Source organism: Mesoplodon bidens (assembly GCF_964165515.1).
Source record: "Mesoplodon bidens genome assembly, chromosome: 2".
NCBI lineage: Eukaryota > Metazoa > Chordata > Mammalia > Artiodactyla > Ziphiidae > Mesoplodon > Mesoplodon bidens.
In genome coordinates this window covers 169,545,975-169,572,836 of record NC_138177.1, presented here as the reverse complement: position 1 = coordinate 169,572,836, position 26,862 = coordinate 169,545,975, and the positions used below count along the sequence as shown (strand labels likewise).

At 38.7% G+C, this 26,862-nt stretch overlaps 1 protein-coding gene across 3 annotated transcripts in view; it reads left to right on the top strand.

Annotated features, from left to right (window-relative positions):
• The window catches only part of ZBTB40 (zinc finger and BTB domain containing 40), an 83,171-nt gene that overhangs the window by 16,128 nt on the left and 40,181 nt on the right, over positions 1-26,862 (top strand). For 2 of the 3 annotated variants that reach the window (XM_081226052.1, XM_081226054.1), the window contains exons 2-3: positions 21,153-21,922; positions 22,394-22,527. In XM_081226052.1, the coding sequence (XP_081082178.1) occupies positions 21,226-21,922; positions 22,394-22,527 (831 nt within the window). In that variant the 5' untranslated portion in view covers positions 21,153-21,225. Of the gene's footprint in view, positions 1-7,866; positions 7,959-21,152; positions 21,923-22,393; positions 22,528-26,862 lie in introns of all 3 variants that reach the window. The other variant, XM_081226053.1, reaches the window with a different exon arrangement.

The window sequence follows — 26,862 nt, the reverse complement described above, 5'->3', positions numbered from 1 at the left end:
TATTCTAATATTAACTGCTTATTTTTCACTTCATATGACATGAAGTGTTCACTGGTTTATCATTTATCTTTTAATTTTGTTAGTGGTGGTTTTTTGGGAAGTTTTCATTTATATGTAGTCAAATCTATTGATCACTTGTAAATGTATTGTTTCCTTTATGCATAGAAAGGCCTTCTCCATCCTGACCTCAGTTAAGTTATTCGTGAATATATTATCTTTTAAATATCTTAAATAGTTACTTAAATTGTTTTTTTTTTTTTTGATGTGGACCATTTTTAAAGTCTTTATTGAGTTTGTTACAATATTGCATCTGTTTTGTGTTTTGGTTTTTTGGCTGGGAGGCATGTGGGATCTTAGCTCCCCAACCAGGGATCAAACCATACCCCCTGCCCTGGAAGGTGAAATCTTAACCACTGGGCCGCCAGGGAAGTCCCTTGTTTTTGTTGTTTTTGTTAAGTCACAAACCTCCCTTACAGTTCTACTAATGACAGTGGATTGGGAAATTTGCCATCATATATATTCCCTAAGATACTTTTGGGCAGTTTTATGGCTTGAGGATAAATATTTTCTCATTGAAAGATCTATCAATGACTGATATTTAATCAACATTCAAAGAAAAAGATAGTAAACTATATAACACGCCTGGTGCTAGTGGCTGCCAGTCTGTCAGGTACATAGGAAGCCCTCCCTACTGACGGCCTGTTGTATATACTTAGGAGTTTGGTACTTTGGTTCAGGTGCTAGCTTGAAAGGCCAGAAACCTGGGTCCTGGGTCTGGCCCTACCATTGCCTAGATACGTGACTTGCCATGTCACTGAATTTCTATCAGCTTCTTCATCTGGAAAATGAGTGGGCTGAATTACATAGTCTCCACAGATAATTCTAGTTGCAAAATTCTCGGATTTTTATTATCCTTCTGATCAGGAATCATTCATGTTTGTGATTGATAAATAATTTTTTTTTTTTAAGTTTTAGTGATCTGTGGCAGAGTGACCTGAAGGGATGCAGAGTAATAGGTGAAAGAAGTGCATGGGAGGAAGGAAGGAGGAAGTGAGCGGACCAAGGGAAAAGGAGTAAGGACTGAATCTGGTACCATGGTGTCAGGCAGATGACCCAGATGGAAGTTAGAAGGTGGATAAGTTCGGAGTTGAGCGCTTCATTGGGCTTAGGCTCCTTGAAGGAGGAATAGTTCTGATCTGCTATGGATAGAGGTTTGGAGCACGGGAAGAAAAGCCTGAGGGCGGGAGCGACCAGAGGGCACTCCTTACATTCTGAGAGACTGAAAAATTAGCATGTGGTCAGTGCTATTAGTGAAGTGCACAAGGTCACCTCAAAGACAGAGCTAAGTTTAACTGTATCAGAAGAGAGGCTGGAGCCGCAGAAGAGTCCAGGAACTTGGTATTGGAAGGGACAAGACAGAATGTCAGTTGGCAGTGCCCATGCAGTGGACATTGACCCTCAGACTCTACCTGCCCAGTCTGGGGCCCAAGCATTTACTTCCATGACAAAAATAGATGCACCAGGCCACCACTGAATGTTGAGAGATGTAGTCTCTTCTGTGATTCCTAAAAGGCTTTCTGATTATACTTGACCTTGCTGCTGGAATTTTTTCACAGATGACTGCAGAGAGTAGGCATATTTCACTAATAAATGAACTAATAAATTGACTTTCTGATTTATATTTCTTCTCTTATACAATAAGTTTAGACAGTACTATCCAAACTCCCCAAGTCTGATTAATTTTGAGACTTTTACAGGATAGGGTGTTTGTATCTATGAGGTTGATAACCAGACTAGACCTTTAGTAAATTAAGGTCAAGCCGTCGAGGGAAGTCTCTTGCCAGTCTCTTCCTGGCAAGCCAGCTGGCCTGTTCCAATAGCACTGTTTCCCAGATATGCATTTCCATCCATCTTTTAGCAGAGACCAGCAAAAGACATGGCATCTCAAATGCAGGTGATCCTGTCAGGGCATCTAGCCACACATCTCTGTCTGTGAGAGGAGTTGAGGAATGATAGCACTGAGCCCCGAAATCCTCTCAAGACTAAGGTAGTAATTAAGAACAGGGAGCCAGGTAGATCTGCATTTGAGCTTTGCTCTCACTCAATACTTGTATGGTCTTGGGCAAGTTGCATAACCTTGTTGGACATTCGTTTCCTCATCTGTGTATTAGGGATAATAATGGTGTCTACCTCATAGGGATGTTTGGGGAATTAAGTGGGAAAATGTATGGACAGAGCTTAGAACAAATGCTGGACATCATTACCATCATAGAGTAGTTAATGACCTTACTAAAGGCATTCAGGAGATTCAAGGATAGGAAAAGGAGCAGAGATCAGTGGATTGGGCAAAAAACGATGTTTTAATCACCTCCTCTTCACCTCGTTGATGAGGGAGGGATTCCTACCCTAGGGTTGTGGGGATGGCTAAGCACACAACACTGGACACTGGCAGATGAGACTGAAAGCGGTTTATACTCACAGCCCCAGAGGAGGACACAGGAGCAGAGTTAACAGCCAGGGGCTGTGGGAGGCAGGCTTGTAGTATCAAGAAGGTGGGTGCTTTCTGGTTTATGCCAGAGGATGTGATTGGCTTGTTTGAATAATTTTGGGGGCTGGCAGGGAACTGAAACCCACTACCCAGGAATAAACAGGAACAGTTCCTGGCCCCTCTGATAAGGAGGATTGTTTGGCTAGGGGACCTTGTCCACGGGAGCAGAGTGGGTACTGGAATTTGTGGTTAGGACATTTGAGGCCTTCTTGATTTTACCAGCTGTCAAGGCAGCACATAATATTAAGCCTTAATCTTTATTTAGACTTTATACCACAAAAGAGAATATAGGCCTTGAAATGCTGTTCGATACGGCTTTTAGGGGATCTGGGTATGGAAGGCTATGGAAGACAAGCAGAGTTGTCCTGTTCTGTGGGGGAAGACAGATGGGCATAGTAGTTAGAATGGAAATGTCACAGTAGGTCATATATAGTGTCATGAGCCCAGATCTCTTCACTGTGTCCAGTTCAGCATACATTTATTGATTGGCTGTACCATCCTAGGACCTGCCAAGGCTTAACCAGGTTCAGGTGACCACTTTACTCTAGATCAGGAACAGTTTGACCTCCATTTACTTTGGCAGCAGCCAGGGAAGCTTGTCTAGCCCTGGAAGTCCGGGTTGCTGGAATGCATTCTAAAGGAGTTTTGGTTGGTGCCAGGCCACAGAGCTATTCACCTAAGGCCTGGTTATTAGAATCTTCCGTATTTTGTAGATTTTATTCTTAAAGCTGTTCTGACTGGAGCAAGGGCAGGTGCAAAAGGGAAGGTTTTGAGGATGACTTGGAACTTTTTAGAGGTGAAGGGTTGCTTAAAACATATTTGATAATAATTAGATGTGAAAAAATGTGATTTGAGAACAGGCAATGTTGTATAGTGCTTTGCTATTCAGAGAGGATTCCTTGGACTATCAACATCTGAATCAACCCAGAGCTTATTAGAAATGCAGAATTCAGATCCCACTGCAGACCTTCTGGGTCAGAATCTTTTCTTTGACAAGATCCCCAGGTGATTCTTATGCACACTAAAGTATGAGAAATTGTTCTAGTGGGTAAAAGGGCATGAGCTTTAAAAGACTCAGTTAGACTGGATTAAAATCTCAGTTCCTCTACTGATTTTGTATGTGATCTTGGGCCTGTTCCTTAACCTCTCCACTATTGGGACTTAATTATAAATTGGGTTTAACTATCTTGCTGGGTTATTAGTATTAAAGGGGGTGACATGTAAAATGTGCTTATTAGTAGCTCTTATTTGTGATTATTTGATAAATAATATCCTTGATAGAATAGGAAAAGAGAGAGCAGGATACCATTACAGCTAACTCTGTTCACGAGACATGAATTGGTAATTGAGAGAAGTACAGTCTCCTGAGCCGATGGGCCAGTGGATGTGGTTGCCTCACTAAACAGTTCCCCTCAGGGTGAGACTGTAAGTGTACTTGTAAAGTAACCAAGAGTTGACAGCTATACTTCTTAATGGCTACTGAGCTCTTGGAAGGGAGAATAATCTGCAGAAGTGGTAGCTAAGTCTTGGCCTCCAGTGAGGCCTTCATATTATAGAGAAAAGAACTATGGCTTGAGAATTGAGACGTGGGCTGAGTTATGCCCCTTGTTAGCTCTGTGGCCCTTAACAAGCCATTTAACATCCCTGAGCCTTAGTCTTCATCTGTAAAACAAAGGTAAATGGAAGGATGAGGTGTAAATCCCAGAATATAGCAAGGTATTATCCCTACTTGATATGTACCATAGAGCTCGGTAGACAGCTTCCTAAATCCCCAAAGGTGACTCTTAGAATCTGAAATTCTTCAGAGCTGCTCTGGCTACCTGGATTTCCCAGTGACCAGAACGTACCTTAGGAAAGCACACAGGCCGTTCAGGTATTGCTACAAATCTCAAAGATTGGAACAGTAGTAGACTAACATTTGGGATGGAATGATGATGATAGTGATGATAATAATATTAGAAACAACAATGATAATACATATAAAAAGGTACTACCATGAACCCAGGAGTATCAAATACAAAAATCTCCATCCCTTACACTATATATTGCTGCCTTTCAGGCCCGCAGTGTAAGAGAAAAAACCAAATGACAGCTGCTTTTGAACTTGAGCAATGTGGGCCTGCTAAAAGCTACGGTCACCCTTTTCTAACCTCACCAATCCTCCTTGCATTCTCAGAAATAATTGCTAGTGGTTCTCTTTTAACTTAGCTGATTCCTTAGATATGTTACATTTTAAATCATCTTTTTGTGTGTAGCAAATGCCCCATTTCTTGTCTCTGAGTGTGTGATCTTTGCTCTAATTATGTTGAGAGTGCCTGTTATTTCACCTGATTCTGGTTGTTTGTGAGATACTAAATAGCCATGGGGTTAAAGCTGACTCGGATCAAAGAGCAACTCAGCCTCTCAGGACCTCAGTTTCCTCTGTTAAAAAAGGGAGGGATTGGACTAAGGTCATTTGGTCATTCGACAAGAGTACGTGATAAAGTAATGAACTTCGGTTTGCTGAAAGCAATGAATAGGGCTCTCCAAGGTCCCTCCCAGCTCTCTGGTTCCAGCAGAGCCCAGAAATCAAGACAGAAGTAAAGATTATATTCTGGAGATAGGGATTATCAATAGCAACAGTAAATACAAAACAGACTTTAAGCAGATAAGGTTGCATTGAGCCAGGCCATATGAGAGATGTCTCAGACTATGAGATAGATGTGCCCAAAGGAGAGTGCAGAATTGTTAGGAGAACTGGAATGGAGGACCCTTGATCAAGTATTAGGATGGCTTTTCTTTCTTGGGTATTGGGATATAGAAATCTAGGCAGATGTGTGTCCAACTTCTGCTCCTATGGAGCTTTATTTATTATTAGACAATATATATAGGATGCTTGTTCTTCCTTCCCATTGCTAGTCACTTTTCTCTATTAGACCATGCCATCTGTCACTGGAATAGCTCTGCTTTAATTGTGCTGTATTTCAGAAGCTCCTCCCTCAAAGCAGCTTAAATTCCTCTGCTCATTTTCTGGCCTCCCTAACCTAGGCAGCCTAGTGTTCCACATTTCCTCTTACATGGGTATTTTTGGAGACCCACCCTAGCCAGCCCAGTGTCCATAATAATGATGGCAGCAACTTACTGGAGGGCTTTCCAGTGCCTTTCCAGTGGGTCCAGTGCTAACTGCCTGTGCACATACATGATTCCAGAGCACTCTCCCTCCCTTTTCACCCTTACCTGTTGAAATTGTACCTAACTTGCATTTACCAACTCCAGTCCTTCCCTTTTCCTTTCCACTCACTGGGATCAATCTGTTTTTTTCCCTTCTCTCTTCTTCCTTTCCCTCTTCTTGCTCTTGTGTATTGAGTCCTTCTAAGACTTCTGTTTTCAGTCATTCCAGTTGAAATAAGTTGAGTCAACTTTATTGCAAGCTCTCTGTGAACAAGGACCTTGTTTTATATTTCACTTGGCTCCCACACAGCACCTAGCAGTGGGCTGAGTAATTGGTAGGCAGTTGACCCATAAATAGTTGTTAATTGACATGTGTGTATTGCTGGCTGAAGACTTATGGGGAAATAAGTACAGTAAATTGGGGAATGGCAGGTCCAGTTCCTGAGGCCCAGAAAAAAGTTTCTTACCCTTCACCAGTGGCAGCAAAGTCTTTTGTTTGAGTGTCTTGCTGAGGACATTGCCAGCAGTTGTGGATTTCAGAACATCTACTTTATTTAATTAACTGATGTATATAAGAGACTGTAAGTCTTTAGTGTTACTTTCCTTCTTGTTCATGGAAGGGATTCCATGTTTCTTACCAGCTCTGACTTAAGTTCTCACTTGTGCTTTTTCTGTTTTTTTGGTTTTGTTTTGTTTTTTCCCCCTGTGTGTAACTGTTGTTTCTTTGTAACTTAAAGAATCCTCAAACTTTCAGATTCTTTTTGGAAGTAGACAAAATAAAATTTTAAATAAATAAATAAAAGCTTTGTGCTTCTTTTAGAAAGCTGGCCTAGTTTCCACTTTGTGTTGAATTCCCATTTTGTTTTGGGTCATTATGCAGCACTTGGTTCAGCCAATTAAGTTTTTTCTTTCTAAGTATCTTTATTCTATATCAGTATAGTCTTTTCTTGAGGCTTTAATATTGTTGCTTTCAGGGAGATCAGCTCGGTGCTTTGTGACCGCCTGGAGGGGTGGGATAGGGAGGGTGGGAGGGAGGGAGACGCAAGAGGGAAGGGATGTGGGAACAGATGTATATGTATGACTGATTCACTTTGTTATAAAGAAGAAACTAATAAAAAAAATATTGTTGCTTTGAGGAACATCCATCTTTCTGGTGCTCTTTTGTTGTTTAAATGTTCTTCCCTTGGGACCTTTGACAGTTTTCCCAAGCCTAGTGATTTCAGTTAAGTGCTTAATAACATAATTTAGGTTGCCTCTATACAGGAATCTACAGGACTTCACTTAAAGATTCCAACATGCTGTGTTCCACTATAGTTTCTTAACTCTGAAAAGCATGCTTTTGTGACGTTATATTTAGTGCTATATTCTCTCCCCTCCATTTAACTTCCTTACAAAGGGAGTTAGGGGGAAACAGTAAAATATATGTTAGTCTTTTACATTTTAGTTGTGCGATCAACAAAGTGTAGTTTAGCCTCTATAGTACATTTCAGTAGCCCCCAAGTCACTAAGGTAGCCCTCATGATTATATATTAGATTTATTTAATAACAGTATTCTGTACCTGAGAGTGGTCTACAAAGATTATATAGTTTAACTGTTTATTTACAGGTAGGTACTTTAGCTGTCATGTCAGATGGCTAGTTTCAAAACCATTTAATGAGGAAAATTCAGTCTTTCTTGGTAATAATAATACAGCTAGCACATATAGTATTTACTATGTGCTAGGCACTGTTTTAAGTGTAAACACACCTACACGTTAATTCTCTTATAAGTAGCATATGGCTGTTTGTTTTAAGAATCCAATCAGAGAATCTCTGCCATTTAACAGGAAAGTTTAATCTGCTTCTTTATTGTGATTACTAATACATTTGGACTTATTTCTACTGTCTTAAGTTTTTTTCTATTTACCACACTTTCTTTGCCTTTCTTTTCCCCCTTTTCCACTTGCTATTGTATTAATCGCATTTTCTTAATTCCCTTTTATACCTCTTGTTTGCAAATATTTGTTCAGTTTCTGTTCCCTTATATCCTTACCTGTTAACATACATACTTCACTTAGGCTAAAAGCTAAAGTTAATCATTATTTTTGTCATCCCCTTGACTCTTAGAACATCCTAACTCTAGTTCTCCTTCTCTCATCTTCCATGTTCTTGTTGATTTTTAATTTCAGAGAGGCAGTGGATTTTTAAGAATATAGACCTCAGAGCCAGACTGCCTGAGTTTGGAGCCCAGGTCTGCCACACACTACTTGTGTGACCTTAGGTAAGTTATATAACCTCTCTGTGCCACATTTTCTTATATGTAAAATGGGGATGATAAGAGTACCTACTTCACAGGGTTGTTGAAAAGATTAAATGGTTAATAGATGCAAAGCATTTAGAACAGTGCCTGGCACATAGTAAGCATTAAATAAGTGGTAGCTACTATGGTTGTCATTATTCTACTTTGTTTTTAACCTCCACTTCCCATATCCATTTTAAAATAGCCAGTGCATTTTAAAACACATTTCTTAATTTCTTTTTTATTAAGATATAATTAACATACAGTTCAATGAATTCTATTTGAAGAGTTTTGACAGATATCTACTCTTCAACCACCATCCAAAATAAGGCACAGAACATTTCTATTCCCCGAGAAGGTTTCCTTGTGTCTCTTCCTGTTTAATTCCCTTCCCCCACACCACCCCACAGCCTCCACAACCACTACAGTACCTGGTTGCTATCACTATAGATTAGTTTTTTCTGTAGGTCTCTTTCCTATAGATTTAGTCATATATATGTACTCTTTTGTGCCTGGCTTCTTTGACCTAACATACCGTTTTTAGGGTTTATCCATGTTGTTGCTTGTATCGATGGTTAATCTTTTATTATAAGAAACCTCCACACAGTTCTTCAAAGTAGTTGTACCATTTTGCACTTTCAGCAGTAATGTATGCAAGTTCTAGTCATTCCACATCCTCACCAACATTTGGTATTATCAGTTTTTCTGATTTTAACTTTTCTAGTGGATATGTTTAGGAGTTTCTTTGCTTGCTACTTGCTATTTTTTCTTACATTCTATCCTTTCTTTCTGGTTCAATTTGCTTCTTATAGTAATTCTTTCAGTGACAGTCTCTGAGCCTCTTATCTTTGTTTGAAGGTGATTTTGTTTCAACTTGTATATAGATACATGGTTGATTGTTATTTTCCTTAATATTTGAAAACTGTTACTCCATTTTCTTCTGATATCTATTGTTATTAATGAGAAGTCTGTACCAGTCAAACCGTCTTCTTTGATTAAGTAATAATCTTTTCTTTTGGTTTGCTTACAATTTCTTTTTCTCAGTGTTGTTGATACCTCAAAGTTTTTATTCTGAAGACTCATGTCTGACTTTAATCCTAGAACATTCTCAGATATTATATCTTCAAATTGCTTCTCCCACATGTTCTTCATTATCTCTATCCAGAACACCTATTTAGATGCATGTGAAACCTTCATATTCTGTTTTCCATGTCCTTTAACCTCTCTTTCATATTTCTGTTTTTGGGTTTTGTTTTGTTTTTTTACCTCTCTGCTACCTTCTGAGTAATTTTCTCAGACTTCTTTTCCTAATCAATCATTTTCTCTTTAGCTGTATCTAATCTGTTTAATTCATTGATAGATGAATTTCAGTGACTTAACTTTTATTCCTAGAAGTTCTTTTGGTTCTTTTTCACATCTGCCTATTCTTTTTTCATATTATCTTTTTCTTTGATTATGGCTTCCCTTCATTTTGCCTGTTTATTAAAATGAAACAATTAATTTGTAGCATTTTTCATAGTATTCTATAATTTTTAGGGTTTTCAATCTTGTAGATGCTATTTGTGCTCTTTCTTGCATCTAATGTCTTTCCGTTGTGGTGATTCATTTCTTCATGTGACTTTTTGTTTTTACTGTTTGCCTTTTGGGGGTGGCACAGGAATCCTCCTCATCTGAGACACTCTAGCATCTATCTTGGCAAGGCCCTTCTTGTTTGATTTTTTTTCCTCCTTCACCTCCGACCCCTACTCCTATTCCCCTCCCCTTTACAGCACTTACTCTAATGTATTTGATAAAATGTGTTTTGCTACAATGTAGCTTTACCTTATTGTTATTCATTGTTTTGTTTTTGTGTTTTTAACTTACATAAATGGCATTATGCTCTAGATCTCATTCTGGTTGTTATTTTTTCACTCAACTGGGTATTTAAGATCTGTCCCTGTTTCTGTCTGAATAGTCAGTTGTTGCTTCTTTCTAATGCACTATATTCTATAGGATACATTCTGCATATTTACTTAAATTCTTTTTGTGACGGATATCTAAATTACCTCTCATTTCCCTGCTACCAAAAACAATGGCCCAATGATCTTTCTGGCCATGTGTCCTTATGAACCTATGTGAGAACTTTTCTGGGAAATGTACACAGAAATATGATTCTCAGGCCACAAGGCATATATGCACAGAAAATTTCACTAAATATTACCAGAGTGTTTTTCCAGAATAGCTATATCAATTTATATACCACCAGTTTTACTCTAGATTCAAATTTATGTTCTACCACATTTTACTGTAAGACCTTAGAGAAATTACTTAACCTCTCTGGGCCTTAGTCTCCCCATCAGTAAAAGGGAATAATAACAGCACCTGCATCATCAAGTTGTTAAGAGAATGAAATGAGTTAATATATGTAAAGCATATTCCTGGATATAATAAGCACTTCCTGAATATATAATAAATGTTAGCTGCTTTTACTGCTATTGTAACAACTCCTCTTACTTGTTAGCCAGTTAAGTGAGCTTCTCCTTCTTTGAATTGCCTAGTTACGTCATTTGCCCATTTTTCTCCCCATTGGATTTTTTTCCCTAAGGTTTCCAGGAATTTCTTATGTATTCTAGATATTAACTCCTTGTTGTCTTTAAACTTTATAAATATCTCCTGGTTCTACCATTTGTCCATTGTCTGTTAATCATATCTATAGACTATAGAGTTCTTTGACAGAAACCTTTAATATCAGTATAATCATATTCATCTTTTCTTTTTTTAAGCTTTTGGGGCAATGTTTAAGAAGTTTCCCAACCCCTGCTTCAAAGATACCCTCTGACATTTTCTACTGTTAGCTTTTATAAATTTACCTTTCACATTCAGGTCTTCCTCATATGGTTTGTAATAGTGAGCTCATTTCTTTCTATGTTTTTCTTTTTTCCTGTGAGAGTCTCTGTGCCTTGGGTTTTGAAAGTATTCTGTTTTTTCCTCCTGCATGTCAAAGACCAATTTTTATGTTAATTTCTCAGCCCAAGATTCTTATATGATATAATATATAAATTTGGATCCTTCACCTCTGTATGTCATAAGCCTACATTTTAGATTTCTTGTGGGTGCCATTTCTTCTACTCAAGGCCCAGATAATTAGCAACTTTTATTCTGTTTCCCTGAGCCAGTGAGCAGAGATTTTTCAGACTGCATATAAAGGAGGGATAGTTGTTTGAGGCTCTGTGCTTTGTGCAAGGGTCTCAGTTCCAACTCTCCCACCTTCTACCTGCCTGAAGCTATATTTCCAGTCTCCATGTGAGCATTAATGCTTTCTCCTCCAAGCCTAGGGCCTGTATTGGAGTTTGAAACCCCTATGGGCCATCATGGTCTGAACGCCCACTTTACTGTTTCAGCTTTGATTTTGATGTCACTTCCATTTCAGGTACCTGGGGATTCCCTTTTTTTTTTTTTTTGCTTGTCTATATATATATATATTTTTTAAATTTATTTTATTTATCTTTGGCTGCGTTAGGTCTTGTTGCTGCCCGCGGGCTTTCTCTAGTTGTCGTGAGTGACTCTTCGTTGTGGTGCTCAGGCTTCTCATTGCGGTGGCTTCTCTTGTTGCAGAGCATGGGCTCTAGGCACGTGGGCTTCAGTAGTTGTGGCTCGCGGGCTGTAGAGCACAGGCTCAGTAGTTGTGGCGCACGGGCTTAGTTGCTCCGCAGCATGTGGGATCTTCCCAGACCAGGGCTCGAACCCATGTCCCTTGCATTGGCAGGAGGATTCTTCTTAACCACTGCGCCACCAGGGAAGCCCTAGCTTGACTGTATATTTTTAAAGCATTTTTGTTACATTTTATCCAGCATTTCTGTGTGTGAAGTAGGAGGAAAAGGTCCATTTACATCAGTTCAGTGTGCCATTTTGCCAAAAGTCTTTCCTTTAATTAGTATTCCTATTAATCTCAGTAAAATTTCAAGTTTCAACTTTACCAGCTTACATTCATTAAGTAACCTTTATTCTGCCTTAACTATCCCCATTCTCCTTTTATTGCTCAAGTTTATAACCATGTTTTTAGTATCTATACCATGGTATAGATAGGGTTTGGGGTGATTAGTACTGAAAATTTACATTCCTAAAAGGAAAAATTTTTTAATAGATGAACTTTATTTTTTATAGCAGTTTTAGGTTCACTGCAAAATTGAGAGTAAAGTGCAGAGTTCCCATATAATCTTGTCCCCACACAACCTCTCCCACTGTCCCACAACACAGTGATACATTTGTTACAATCAGTGAACCTACATGGATACGTAATTGTCACCCAAAGTCCATAGTTTTCATTAGGGTACACTTTTGGTTTCATGCAGTCTCTGGAATTTGACATGTATATGATACATGAATTCACCATTGTAGTTTTATACACGATAATTTCACTGCCCTAAAGATCCTCCATGTTTCACCTATTCATCCCTCCTTACTCCCAACCACTGGCAACCACTGATCTTTTGACTATCTCCATCGTTTTGCCTTTTCCAGAATGTCATATTGTTGTATTCATACAATATAGAGACTTTTTATATTGGATTCTTTCACTTACTAATATGCATTTAAGTGTTCTCCGTGTCTTCCCATTGCTTGATAGCTCATTTCTTTTTGCACTAAATAATATTCTATTGTCTGGATGTACCACAGTTTGTTTATCCATTTATCTGGTGAAAGACATTTCAGCAATTATGAATAGAGCTGCTATAAACATCTGCATGCAGGTTTTTGTGTGGACGTAAGTTTTCAGTTTTTTTAGGTAAATATCAAGGAGCACAATTGCAGGATCGTATGATAAGGATATGCTTAGTTTTATAAGAAACTCCTAATCTGTCTTATAAAGTGCTGTACCATTTTGCATTCTCACCAGCAATGAATAGCAGTTCCTGTTGCTATACATCCTCACCTGCATTTGGTGTTGTTAGTGATTTGGGTTTTGTCATTTCTAATAGGTTTTATTTGCAATTCCCATATGACATATGACGTTGAACATCTTTTTGTATGCTTACTTGCTATCTGCGTCTCTTCCTTGGTGGGATGTCTGTTAAGGTCTTTGGTGCATTTTTTAATCAGGTGGTTTTCTTATTGTTGAGTTTCAAGAATTCCTTGTATGTTTTGGATAATAGTCATTTAACAGATATATCTCTTGCAAATATTTTCTCCCAGTCTATGACTTGTCTTCTCAGTCTCTTGACATTATCATTCATAGAGCAGAAGTTCTTTAAGTTTAATGAAGTCCAGCTTATCCATTATTTCTTTCAGGGATCATGCCTTTGGAGGTGTATCTAAAAAGTCATTGCTATACCCAAGGTCACCTAGGTTTTCTTCTTTGTATTTTCTAGAGGTTTTATAGTGTTGTGTTTTTAAGTCACATTTAAGTCTGTGATCCAACTTGAGCTAAATTTGTGAAGGCTATGAGGTCTGTGTCTAGATTCATTTTTCTACATGTGGATGTTCTGTTGTTCCAGCACCATTTGTTGAAAATACTGTCTTTGCTCCATTATCAAAGATCAGTTGACTGTACTTTTGTGGGTCTATTTATCTATTCTTTCACCAGTACCACACTGTTTTGGTTACTGTAGCTTTGTAGGTAAGTATTGAAGTTGAGTATTGAGTAGTGTCAGTCCTCCTACTTCATTCCTCTACCCTGATATTGATTTGACTATTCTGAATCTTTTGCCTCTCCATATAAACTTTAGAATCAGTTCGTTAGTATCCACAAAATAACTCGCTGGGATTTTGATTAGGATTGTGTTGAATTTATAGATCTATTTGGGAAGAACTGAAATTTTGACACTACTGAGTCTTCCTATCCATGAACATGGAATATCCCTCCATTTACTTAGTTTTTCTTTGATATCTTTCATTAGAGTTTTGTAGTTTTTCTCATATACATCTTGTATGTATTTTGTTAGACTTATCCTCAAGTATTTTCACAATTTTTTTTGTTTTTTGTTTTTGTTTTTGTTTTTCTTTGCGGTATGCAGACCTCTCACTGCTGTGGCCTCTCCCATTGCGGAGCACAGGCTCTGGACGCACAGGCTCAGTGGCCATGGCTCACGGGCCCAGCCGCTCCGCGGCATGTGGGATCCTCCCGGACCGGGGCACAAACCCGTGTCACCTGCATCGGCAGGTGGACTCTCAACCACTGCACCACCAGGGAAGCCCTATTTTCACATTTTTAATTTCTTTTTTGGGGGTGCCAATTAAAAGGTAATGTTTTCATTTCAAATTCGACTTATTCATTGCTGATAGACAGGAGAGCGATTAAGTTTTTCATATTTACCTTGTATCCTGCAACCTTGCTGCTATTGCTTGTTATTATTATTAAATTTTTTGTCAGTTCTTTTGGATTTTCTACATATCTCATCACAGTCATATCATCTGTGAACAAAGACCATTTTGCACCTTCCTTCCCAGTCTGTATACCTTTTAGCTAGGAATTCCAGAATGATATTGAAAAGCAGTGGTGAAATGAGACATCCCTGCCTTGTTCCTGATCTTAGGCAGAAAGCTTCGATTCTAATGTTAGCTGTTGGTTTTTGTAGCTGTTCTTTATCAGGTTGAGGAGGTTCCCCTCTATTCCTAGTTAGCTGAGAGTTTTTATCATGAATTTTGTGGATTTTGTCAAATGCTTTTTCTGCATCTATTGATACGAACATACGATTTTTCTTTTTTAGCCTGTTGTTATAATGGATTACATTTACTGATTTTCAAAGGTTGAACCAGCCTTGAGTACCTGGGATAAATCCCACTTGGTCATGGTGTTAAATTCTTTTTATTATTGTTGAATTTGATTTCCTAATATTTTGTTGAAGATTTTTGTATTTTGGTCTGTGTTTTTCTTATAATGTCTTTGTCTGGTTTTGCTGTTAGTGTAACGCTAGGCTCATAGAATGAGTTAGGAAGTATTCTCTCTGCTTCTGTTTTCTGGAAGAGAGTGTGGATATTTGGTATAATTTCTTCCTAAACGGTTTCATAGAATTTACCAGTGAACCTATCTGGGCCTGCTGCTTCAAGTGTTGGAAAGTTATTAATTATTGACTCAGTATCTTTGATAGATTAGGCCTATTCAGATGTCTAGTTCTCCTTGTGTGAGTTTTGGCAGATTGTGTCTTTCAAGTAATTGATCCATTTCATTAAAGTTACCAAATTTGTGGGCATATTATTATATTATTCCTTTTTTATCTTTTTATTGTGCATGGGATCTGTACTAATGTCCCCTTTCTCATTTCTGATATTAGAAATCTGTGTTCTCTCTTTTTTCTTAGTTAGCCTGGTAGAGGCTTATTGATTTTATTGATCTTCTCAAAGAACCAGCTTTTAGGTTCGTTTTTTTTTTCTCTTGATTTCCTTTTCTCAGTTTCATTTATTTGTCCACTATTTTCTTTTTCTCCTGCTTACTTTGGATTTACTTTGTTCTTGTTTTAGTATCCCAAAGCAGAGGCTTAAATTATTGGTTTTAGATCTTTCTTCTTTTCTAATGTATGCATTCAGTGCTATAAGTTTCCCTCTAAGCACTGCTTTTGCTGCATCCCATAAATTTTGATAAGTTGTATTTACATTTTCATTTAGTTTAGGATATTTTTGAATTTGTCTTAAGATTTCTTCTTATGTGTTATTTAGAAGTGTGTTGTTTAATCTCCAAGTATTTGGAGATTTTTCCAGCTATCTTTTTGTCATTGATTTCTAGTTTAATTCCATCCTGGTCTGAGAACAGAGTGTATGGTTTCTATTCTTTTCAATTTGTGAAAGGTAACTTATGGCCCAGAATGTGGTCTATCTTGTTGAATGTTCCATGTGATATTAAGAAGAATATGTAATCTGCTATAGATGAAGTAATCTATAGTCAATTAATTGATGGTGCTATTAACTTCACCGGTGTCCTTACTGATTTTCTGCCTTCAGGCTCTATACATTTCTGATAGAGAGGTGTTTAAAGTCTCCAACTATAATAGCGATGCACCTATTTCTCTTTGTATTTCTTTCAGTTTGCCTTACATGTTTTGATGTTCTTTTGTTAGTTGCCTACACAATAAGGATTATTATGTCTTGTTAGAGTATTGACCCCTTTTTCATTAAGTAACTCCCCTTTATCCCTAATATCTTTCCTTACTTGAAGTCTGCTCTATCTGAAACTAATATAGCTCCCCTGCTTTCTTTTGATTACTGTTAACATGGTATATCATTCTCCATGCATTTATTTTTCATCTATATACATCTTTAGGTGGGTTTCTTATAGACAACATGAGAGTGGGTCTTGTTTTCTGATCCACTCTGACAATCTGTCTTTTAATTAGTATATTTAGAGCATTGATCTACCATAGTTGTTAATGTTGTCTATATGTTGCCCTTGTTCTTTGTCCCTACTTTTGTCTAACATACTGTTTCATTCTTTTGTAGTTTTAATTGAGCAGTTGACGTGATTCCATTTTCACTTCTTTTTACCATATCAGTTATACTTCTTTTTAAAACTTATTTTAGTGGTGTCCTATAGTTTGCAATAGATTTACAACTAATCTAAATCCACTTTCAAATGACACTGTACCACTTCACATGTATTAAAAGTACCTTATAATAATAACGTAATCTTAATCCTTCCCTTCTCTCCCTTGTATCATTGCTGTCATTCATTTCATTTATACATAAGCATATAGAATTGACCCTTGAACAATGCAGGGGTTAGGGACACTGACCCCTGGCACAGGCAAAAATCTGCATATAACTTTGTAGTGAGCCCTCTGTATCTGTGGATTCAACCAACTGCAGATTTCATGGTACTGTAGTATTTAGTATTGAAAAAATCCACATGTAAGTGGATCTTCACAGCTCAAACCTGTGTTGTTCAAGGGTTACCTGTATAAACATAAGCATACATAATCACATACATTGTTGCTGTTATTATTTTGAACAAACTGCTATCTATGTCAGTTAAGAATAAAAAATAAAACTGCTATCTATGTCAGTTTTTGTTTTACCTTCACCTATTCATTCTTCAGTGCTATTCATTAGTTTATGTAGATCCATATTTCTGTATTTTATCATTTCCTTCTCTCTGAGTAACTTCTTTAACATTACTTGGAAGGCAGGTCTACTGGCAAGCAAGTCCCTCAATCTTGCTGGTCTGAGAAAGTCTTTATTTTACATTCACTGTTAAAGGAAAAAATTTCAGGGTAGAATTCTAGGTTGGTAGTTTGTTTGTTTTCTTCTCTCAACATTTTGAATATTTCACTCCACTCTTCTCTTGCCTGCATGGTTTCTGAGGAGAAATTAGATGTAATTCCTATCTGCTTCTCTGAAGGAAAGGTGCTTTATCCTTTGGCTTTTTTCAAGATTTGTTTTTGGTTTTGGTTTTTTTTTTGCGGTACACGGGCCTCTCACTGTTGTGGCCTCTCCCGTTGCAGAGCACAGGCTCCAGACGCGCAGGCTCAGCAGCCACGGCTCATGGGCCCAGCCGCTCCGTGGCATGTGGGATCTTCCTGGACCAGGGCACGAACCTGTGTCCCCTGCATTGGCAGGCAGACTCTCAACCACTGTGCCACCAGGGAAGCCCAAGATTTGTTTTTTAAACTTTGATTTTTCTATAGTTTGAATGCTTAAGTATAGTTATTAAGAGCATTTATCCTGCTTGGGGTTCTGAGCTTCTTAGACCTGTGGTTTGGTGTCTAACATTAATTTGGAGAAATTCTTAGTCATTATTGCTTCAAATATTGCTTCTATTTCTTTTTCTCTTCTCCTTCAGATATTCCCATTGCACATATGTTTTACCTTTTGTGGTTGTCTCACAGTTCTTGGATATTTGGTTCTGTTCTTTTCATACCTTTTTCACTTTGCTTTTCAGTTTTGGAAGTTTCTTATTGTTATATCCTCAAGGTCAGAGATTCTTCACTCAACCATATCTAGTCTACTAGTAAGTGCATCAAAGGCATTCTTTATTTCTGTTACAGTGTTCTTAACCTCTAGCTTTTCTTTTTCATTCTTTCTTAGAATTTCCACCTCTCTGCTTACATTGCCATCTGTTTTTGCATGTTGTCTACTTTTTCCTTTAAATCCCTTATCTTATTAATCATTTTTTAAAAATTCCTTGTCTGATAATTCCTGACATATCTGACTGTGGTTCTGATGCTTGTTCAGTCTCTTTGAAGTGTGTTTTTTGCCTTTTAATATATGCCTTGTAGTTTTTTCTTTAGAGGTAGACATAAAGTACTGGGTAAAAGGAACTGTGGTAAATATGCCTATAGTGATGGAGTGGTAAGGTGTGAAGGGAGGAAGTGTGTTTTATAGACCTATTATTAGGTCTCAGTCTTTTGGTAAGTCTGTGCCCCTGGACTGTGAACTTCACTGATACTTTTCAGTCTCCCCCTCCCCACCTCCTTAAGTGCTACAGGATGGCTAGAGTGGGCTGACGTTGGGTATTTCCTTTCCTCCAGTTAGGTTAGACTCTGGTAAAATAGTTTCTTCTGATTCTAGGCCTTGTTGAGAAGAACAGAATCCTCTATCATATTTTAAAATGGTTACTTTCTCCTTCCTCCTGCCAGAAGCAGGAGGGAATTTTCCCCCAGTATTCACTGTGAGTACCCAGTAGAGCTCCTGGAGTTAAAACTCACAAAATTATGACTCTGTCCCTCTGGAGTTTTTAACTCTCAGACTTGTCCACCCTGACCCTCCATCAGTTCGTTAACTTAGGTTTAGTTTTCCTATTCTGGCACTGCTTCCCATGGATTTCTCTTGGTGGGTTTCTGCTCTGAGAAGTTGTGATTCTCTGCCTGTTGCTCCAATTTTGGGAGCAGTAGTTTTGCCCTGTGACCTCACTTCTCTGACAGAGCTAAGAAGAGTTGTTGATTTTTCCATCTGTTTACCTTTTTACCAAGTTAGAATGGTGACTTTTAAGCTCCTTCCATGCCAGACCAGAAACCTGGAAACCAGAACTCGGAAATATTTTCATTTTTATTTTTATTTGTCAGTTTCAAATATGGGAAAATAAGGAATAGTGGTGGAGTGGAAAGGTAACAAAGGCAACCAGTGTTATTTTGACAAATGTCAAAGACCATGTGACTTTCCTGCTTAAAGCCCCTCAAACCCTTCATTGACTCCTCATTGTCTTTAGGATAAATCCAAGCTCCTAAGCATGGCCCATGCATCTTTCTGTGGCCAGAACCTCTGCCTGCCTCTCCAGATTCATCTCCTGACACTCCCTGTCCCTTTCTATATGTTCTAGTAGCACTGAACTCCTTATAATCCCCCCCTCCTAAGCCTCCTTCCTGCCATGTGATGTTTTCTTATCTGTGTGCCTCACGCAGACTTCCCTGCTTGGAGTGCCTTTTTCTCCCACTCTTTTCACCTCATCAGTGCCTGCTCATTTATTAAGGCAGGTTAGCTGTTAGCTCTTCCACAAAATCCTTACTCTAACTCTTGGATATCCCTGTTCCCCAAACTGGGCTTCTAAGTACAAATCTCTTATCATTACATTTCCTGCCATTCATTTATTCATTCCACCAACTAACCAACAATGTTTGTGTCAGGCAGAATTTTAAGCACTGGGATGCAGCAGATGACGAAAAAAAAGTTCCTTCCCTAATGGAGTTTATATTCTAGTGAAGGGGGTACATGATAAGTAAGTAAAAATATGTGTCAGGAGGCTATGATAAAAAATAGAGTCAGAGGGATGGAGTGTTCTGAGGTTGGAGAGGAGGTTGCTATTTAAAGAACATGGTCAGATTTGATTAAATGTTCTAAATCATTAAAAAATAAATAAATAAAATAAAGAACATGGTCAGGGAAGACCTCGTTGATCATGTGGCCATTGAGCAGAGTCCTGATGGGAGTGAGAGAGTGAGCCGTGCACACATGTGAAGAAACCTACAGGTGAATATGCTTAGCGTGTTCCACAATCAGCAAGGAGGGCATGGTGCTTACAGCAGAATGGGTGAGCGAGGCAGAAGATGAGGTTTTAGAGCTAATGACAGCCAGAGTAAGAATTTTGGCTTTTGGCTTTTACTCTGAGACCAGGTACCATGGAGGCTTTTGTGCAAAGTGACATATATGGCTACGTGCTAAAAAGATCACTCTGACTACTGGGTTAAAGATAGAGTAGGGTAGGGGTAGGGCTAGGAAGGGATGGAGGCATGGGGGACCAGTTAGGACATTGTTGCAATATCCAAATAAAAGGTGATGGTGGCTTGGGCTGACCAGAGTAGAACCAGTGGAGGTAGTAAATAAGTGATTGGGTTTTGGATATATTTTGAAGGTAGAGCCAACAGGATTTGTAAAGGATTAGGTAAGGGATATGAGAAAAAACAGGAGTCAAGGATGATTTCTAGGTTTTTGGTCTGAACAACTAGAGGGGACAGAATTGCTGTGAAGTGGGGAAGATGGCAGGGGAGTTTGGATTTAAGTTTAAGAAACCTAACAGGCCTCCAATTAGAGATGTTCAGTAGGTAGTTGGAAGTGTGCGTCTGCAGTTCAGAGGAAAGGGCTGAGCTGGAAATATAAATCTGAAAGCTCTTAACATTTAGATCTTTCAAAGGCGTGGAAGCAGGTGAGAGAGAAATGAGATGACAGTCCTGGAGCACAGCAAACTTTAGAGGCCGAAGTGATGCAGAGAACCCAGCAAAGGAACCAGAGAGCGCAGGACCAAGTGAAAAATCCATTTTAAAGGGGAGGGAATGCCGACCTGTATTCAGTGCTGCAGACAGGTCAAGTAATAGGAGGGCATTGTATTATAAATCTGTTTCTATATATAGGTTTCCTTCATTTGGCTGAGAACTAGAGAGCAGAATGCATTTAGCAATGTAGTTACTTACAGCTTTGAAATCAGTGAGACATGGGCATGCCACTTAATGACTGTTTTTCCTTAAGCTGGTTCTCTCAGTCTCTTTGAGCTTCAGTCTCATCTATAAAACGGGGAGGATACAGTACTTTTCCAGTGAGTTTTTGTGAGGATCAAATGAGATCATCCAGATGACACACTAAGCATAGTCCTGTTCATGCAGTTAAACCCATGCCAGTTATTATCATGATTAATTCAGTATACCTGGCACAGTACCCCTTCCTATTCAGCAGCATTTGCTGAATGAACCAATGAATTGCCTGTTCATTTTAATATTTCATTCAGGGCATTTCCCTATGTGCTTATGAAGTGTTAACATGACATTTTTGGGGTTTCTCCAGGATCTAGTGCTGATCTTCACAAAGTGATTCTGCAAGAAGAGAGGAAAGGAAGTCCTCAGACAGAGCTGATGCGATGGAGCTCCCCAACTATAGCCGGCAGCTGCTGCAGCAGCTCTACACGCTGTGCAAGGAGCAGCAGTTCTGTGACTGCACCATTTCCATTGGTACCATTTACTTCAGGGCCCACAAACTTGTCCTGGCTGCTGCCAGCCTCCTGTTCAAAACCCTGCTGGACAACACAGACACCATCTCCATCGATGCATCTGTCGTGAGCCCTGAGGAGTTTGCCCTCTTGTTAGAAATGATGTACACTGGCAAACTACCTGTGGGCAAGCACAACTTCTCCAAAATCATCTCCTTAGCCGACAGCCTACAGATGTTTGATGTGGCTGTTAGCTGTAAAAATCTTCTAACTAGCCTTGTAAACTGCTCCGTTCAGGGTCAGGTGGGGAAGGATGTCTCCACACCATCCTCAGAGTCATCCAGGAAGGAGTTGGAGAAGCCTGAAGTAGAAATCCTTTCCTCTGAGGGTGCTGGAGAGCTTCATTCTTCCCCGGAGGTTTCCACCCCTCCAGGGAGCGCTGTGAAAGCCGGGATGGGGGAAGTGATCCAAACAGTTGTGCAAGAAATGAGTGTGGATCCTTCCACTGCCCAGGGGATTCAGGGGAATGCAGACACCCCAGTGGAGACTCCTCTGACAGCTGAAGTTTTTTCCCCTTCTCCTGTTGTACAAACCTTTAGTGAGGCAAAGGAAGCAAGCCCAGAACCAGGTAATATTCATTTAATAGTTGTTTTGTAATCTATCCTGTTGTCAGTTACTAGATTCAGTGATCTTTATGAGTTTTTTGTTTGTTTGTTTGTTTCACTGATAAATTTATCAAAGACCACTGTTAGATTGGAAACCAAAATCCAATGCAATACTTGTACTAGGACATTTTTCTTTTAAAAGTGTCTGTGGTTTTAAGTGTTGCAAGCCTGAAGATGAACCACAGAGCAGAAAAGCAGTATTGAAATAAGCATGTACCATCTTTGATTCTTACCATTATTTTAACCAGGATGATGATGGCACAAAGGAGGAAGCTATTAGAGATGCTGTTTGCTATTACTCATAACTGATACATTAGCTGTTATTTACAAACGCAGTACATGACCTAACGGTTCTCAGACAGCTTAAACTTTTAAAAATCATTTCAAGTAATCAATCACTGATTTTTTAAAATTTTGTTTTGTTTTACATTCAGAGTATGAGGGGAAACATTACCAGCTGAATTTTCTTCTAGAAAATGAAAAAATCTTCTCAGATGCACTCTTGATTACCCAGGATGTTTTAAAAAGACTAGAAGAATGTTCAGAAATTAAAGGTACACAGAAGGAGGTAGGTACCATGAGTTTTATTTGTTTGCTGGTTTAATGTTCTCAGGATAGCAGATCAGTTATCAGGGTCTCAATTTTTTTCAAACTTAAAATTTTTTTTTTGACATTTATCCCCTAAAGGACAGTCATGCAAAAGTGCTAGGCAAGAGACTTTCAAAACGAAGTTATATTTTGATCACTAGGTGGATCCCAGCTTATAATCGGTTTTGATCCAGGATACTTAACTGGGCTTACCATTTCCTCCTGATTAATCAGGAATAAAATGGGGCAGAAGGTAGTCATGGATAACCCCAAATCAGAGATCAAGTAATAAAAACAAAAAACCAAACAACAATAAATACTCAAAACATGGTACGAAAAGGATTTAATATGGACTCACACAGTAAATTGCATCGTGTTTAGGAATACAGTGGTCATTTTCAGACATAAAAACAATAATGGTGGACACTTATTGAATACTTACTTTGATACACTTGGTATCAATACAAATGTTATCTAATCCTCACAAAAATCATTGAGGTGGATACTATTTTATTTTATCACTGTTTTATGGATGAGAAGAACTGTCTCAAAGAGGTGATGTAACTTGGCCAAGGTTGCAGAGCTCATAAAACTAAACTCTGAGCAAGAATTCAAACCTAAGCATTCTGACTTTAGAGCTGTTCTCTTACACATTGAGTTACTGCCTCCCAAAGGGGTAAAAATGATACGTGTATGTCTTGTATGTATAAACGTACATAGGCATCACCTGACAGAAAACTGTCAAATGGTTATCATGCTCTATTTCTTAGCTGACGTTTTCTGTTTTTTTCATTATCTCAGTGAGGTGCATCCCCACCTGTGGGCTCCCTCACTACCCAGTCCCTCACACTGGACGCTGCAGGGTTGACTGCCCTGCCACCTGAGGACCCCCTTGCTTCCCCTTTCTCCCGGCCATGCCTCCCATTCTGAGAGGTGCTGGCAGAGTAAGCGGGCACTGCCCCTGTAGGCTTGCTCATCTGACTGAGGGGGTAGTGTGGGGAGGCCTCCCATGTTGCTGTAGACAATTTAGTGTCTGTTAGTTACTATTAATCCAAGCAATAAATGCCTTCTACTATTTAACTAGTTCCCTGATTCATAGCAGGTTACTTTAAAAAAAAAACAAATTCAGGGTCAAGTGTTTACTTTAACCATGGTTTATCGACAGTTGGCTATAAATTGTTTTTTTTGAGAGATAAGCTGTTTACAAGACTGGGCTGACCCTGATGACTCTCTTAGGGGAGGTTTCAAGTGGTAAATCCTTGGTACTCTTTGTACTGATTATGCTGAAGGACATTATGGTTTTATATTTTTGCACTTGGATGTTCTCTTAACTGTTCAATCCATCATTTTGTCACTAGTTTGTTACCTCAATAGCTTATAGACACACCTCTTCATTTTCTCTCTTAAGACTTCCTCTCCACTTAACTTTGGTTACAGAGGAGCAACATCATTCCTTAGATCAGCAATACTCAAATTATTAGTGTCACCTCTGTACTAACTTAAACTGTGTCTTATGCATTTTTTTTCCTAACTCTGGTACCTAAAAGTGTCTGGCACATAACAGGTGTTCAAGAAATGTTTGCTGTACAGGGATTCATTCAGCATTTCCCCCCCACTGCTTGTCCTGATCATTTGATGGCAATAACGTTAATAGTACTTTGCAATAACACTGATTCACTGTTGGTGATCATTATAGGCTTATGTTATTTCTTCCTCGGTTTTAGAGGTCAGAGTAAGAGCACTACAGATCACTTGGTAGCTATATTTAAAACTGATTCTGTTTTATTCTATAATAAATTGTTCAGCTACAGAAAGAAAAAAGGAAAACTACTTTAAGAACGTAAGATTAAATTAAATATAGAGTTGGGAGGTACTGCTTTGTATGTAGGCCTGTACTTCTCTCTTTCTCTCTCACTCTATTTTAGACAGCTTGAGGTATGATTGATGTACAGCAAACTGTACACATTTAAAGGTTATAGTTTGCTAAGTTTTGAAACCTGAAATCATCATCACAATCACGATAGTGAACATATCCATCACCCCTAAAAATGTTTTCACATCCCTTTGTAATCCCTCCATCCTGCCCCTTTCCACTCACTTGCTCTTCCCCAGGTAACACTTGTCTGCTTTCTCTCTCTCTAGATGAATGTGCATTTTCTAGAGTATTTTATAAATGGAATCATATAATCTGTATTCCTTTCAGTCTGGCTTCTTGCATTCAGCATAACTATTTTGAGGTTCACCCAAGTTGTTGCATGTTCATTCCTTTTTATTGCTGAGCAGGGTTCCATTGTATGGATATACCATTTATTTATCCAGCTCTACCATTTACTAGTATTGTTAGCTTCAGCAGCTGAATCTCTGAAAACCTCAATTTCCTAATTTGTAAAATTTGGGAGTGTTATCACCTACATCATAGGGTCATTGTGAAATTAATTAAGATTTATGTAAGACTCACATTAAAACGCCAGGCACATAGAAGGAGCTCAGTAGGTGACTGATACATTAACTCAGTATTTTTATTTTTTTTTTAATTTTTATTTATTTATTTTATTTATTTTATTTATTTATTTTTAACATCTCTATTGGAGTATAATTGCTTTACCATGGTGTGTTAGTTTCTGCTGTATAACAAAGTGAATCAGCTGTATGTATACATATATCCCCATATCACCTCCCTCTTGGGTCTCCCTCCCACCCTCTCTATCCCACCCCTCTAGGTGGTCACAGAGCACTGAGCTGATCTCCCTGTGCTACGTGGCAACTTCCCACTAGCTATCTGTTTTACATTTGGTAGTGTATATATGTCCATGCCACTCTCTTACTTCATCCCAGCCTACCCTTCCCCCTCCCTGTGTCCTCAAGTTCATTCTCTATGTCTGCATCTTTATTCCTGTCCTGCCCGTAGGTTCTTCAGAACCTTTTTTTTTTTTTTTTTTTGCAGTACGCGGGCCTCTCACTGTTGTGGCCTCTCCTGTTGCGGAGCACAGGCTCCGGGTGCACAGGCTTAGCGGCCATGGCTCACGGGCCTAGCCGCTCCGTGGCATGTGGGATCTTCCCAGACCAGGGCACGAATCCTTGTCCCCTGCCTCGGCAGGCGGACTCTCAACCACTGTGCCACCAGGGAACCCCAGAACCGTTTTTTTTTTTTTTTAGATTCCATATCTGTGTTACCATACAGTATTTGTTTTTCTCTTTCTGACTTACTTCACTCTGTATGACAGTCTCTAAGTCCATCCACCTCACTACAAATAACTCAATTTTGTTTCTTTTTATGGCTGAGTAATATTCCATTGTATATATGTGCCATATCTTCTTTATCCATTCATCTGTCGATGGACATTTAGGTTGCTTCCATGTCCTGACTATTGTAAATAGAGTTGCAATAACATTGTGGTGCATGTCTCTTTTTGAATTATGGTTTTCTCAGGGTATATGCCCAGTAGTGGAATTGCTGGGTCATATGGTAGTTCTGATTTTAGTTTTTTAAGGAACCTCCATACTGTTCTCCATAGTGGCTGTATCAATTTACATTCCCACCAACAGTGCAAGAGGGTTTCCTTTTCTCCACACCCTCTCCAGCATTTATTGTTTGTAGATATTTTGATTATGGCCATTCTGAGCAGTGTGAGGTGATATCTCATTGCAGTTTTGATTTGCGTTTCTCTAATGATTAGTGATGTTGAGCATCCTTTCATGTGTTTGTTGGCAATCTGTATATCTCCTTTGGAGAAATGTCTGTTTAGGTCTTCTGCCCATTTTGGGATTGGGTTATTTGTTTCTTTGATATTGAGCTGCATGAGCTGGTTGTATATTTGGGAGATTAATCCTTTGTCAGTTGCTTTGTTGGCAAATATTTTCTCCCATTCTGAGGGTTGTCTTTTCGTCTTGTTTGTGGTTTCCTTTGCTGTGCAAAAGCTTTAAAGTTTCATTAGGTCCCATTTGTTTATTTTTGTTTTTATTTCCATTACTCTAGGAGGTGGATCAAAAAGAATCTTGCTGTGATTTATGTCATAGAGTGTTCTACTTATGTTTTCCTCTAAGAGTTTTATAGTGTCTGGTCTTACATTTAGGTCTTTAATCCATTTTGAGTTTATTTTTGTGTATGGTATTAGGGGGTGTTCTAATTTCATTCTTTTACATGTAGCTGTCCAGTTTTCCCAGCACCACTTATTGAAAGGCTGTCTTTTCTCCATTGTGTGTTCTTGCCTCGTTTATCAAAGATAAGGTGACCATATGTGTGTGGGTTTATCTCTGAGCTTTCTGTCTTGTTCCATTAATCTGTATTTCTGTGTTTGTGCCAGTACCATACTGT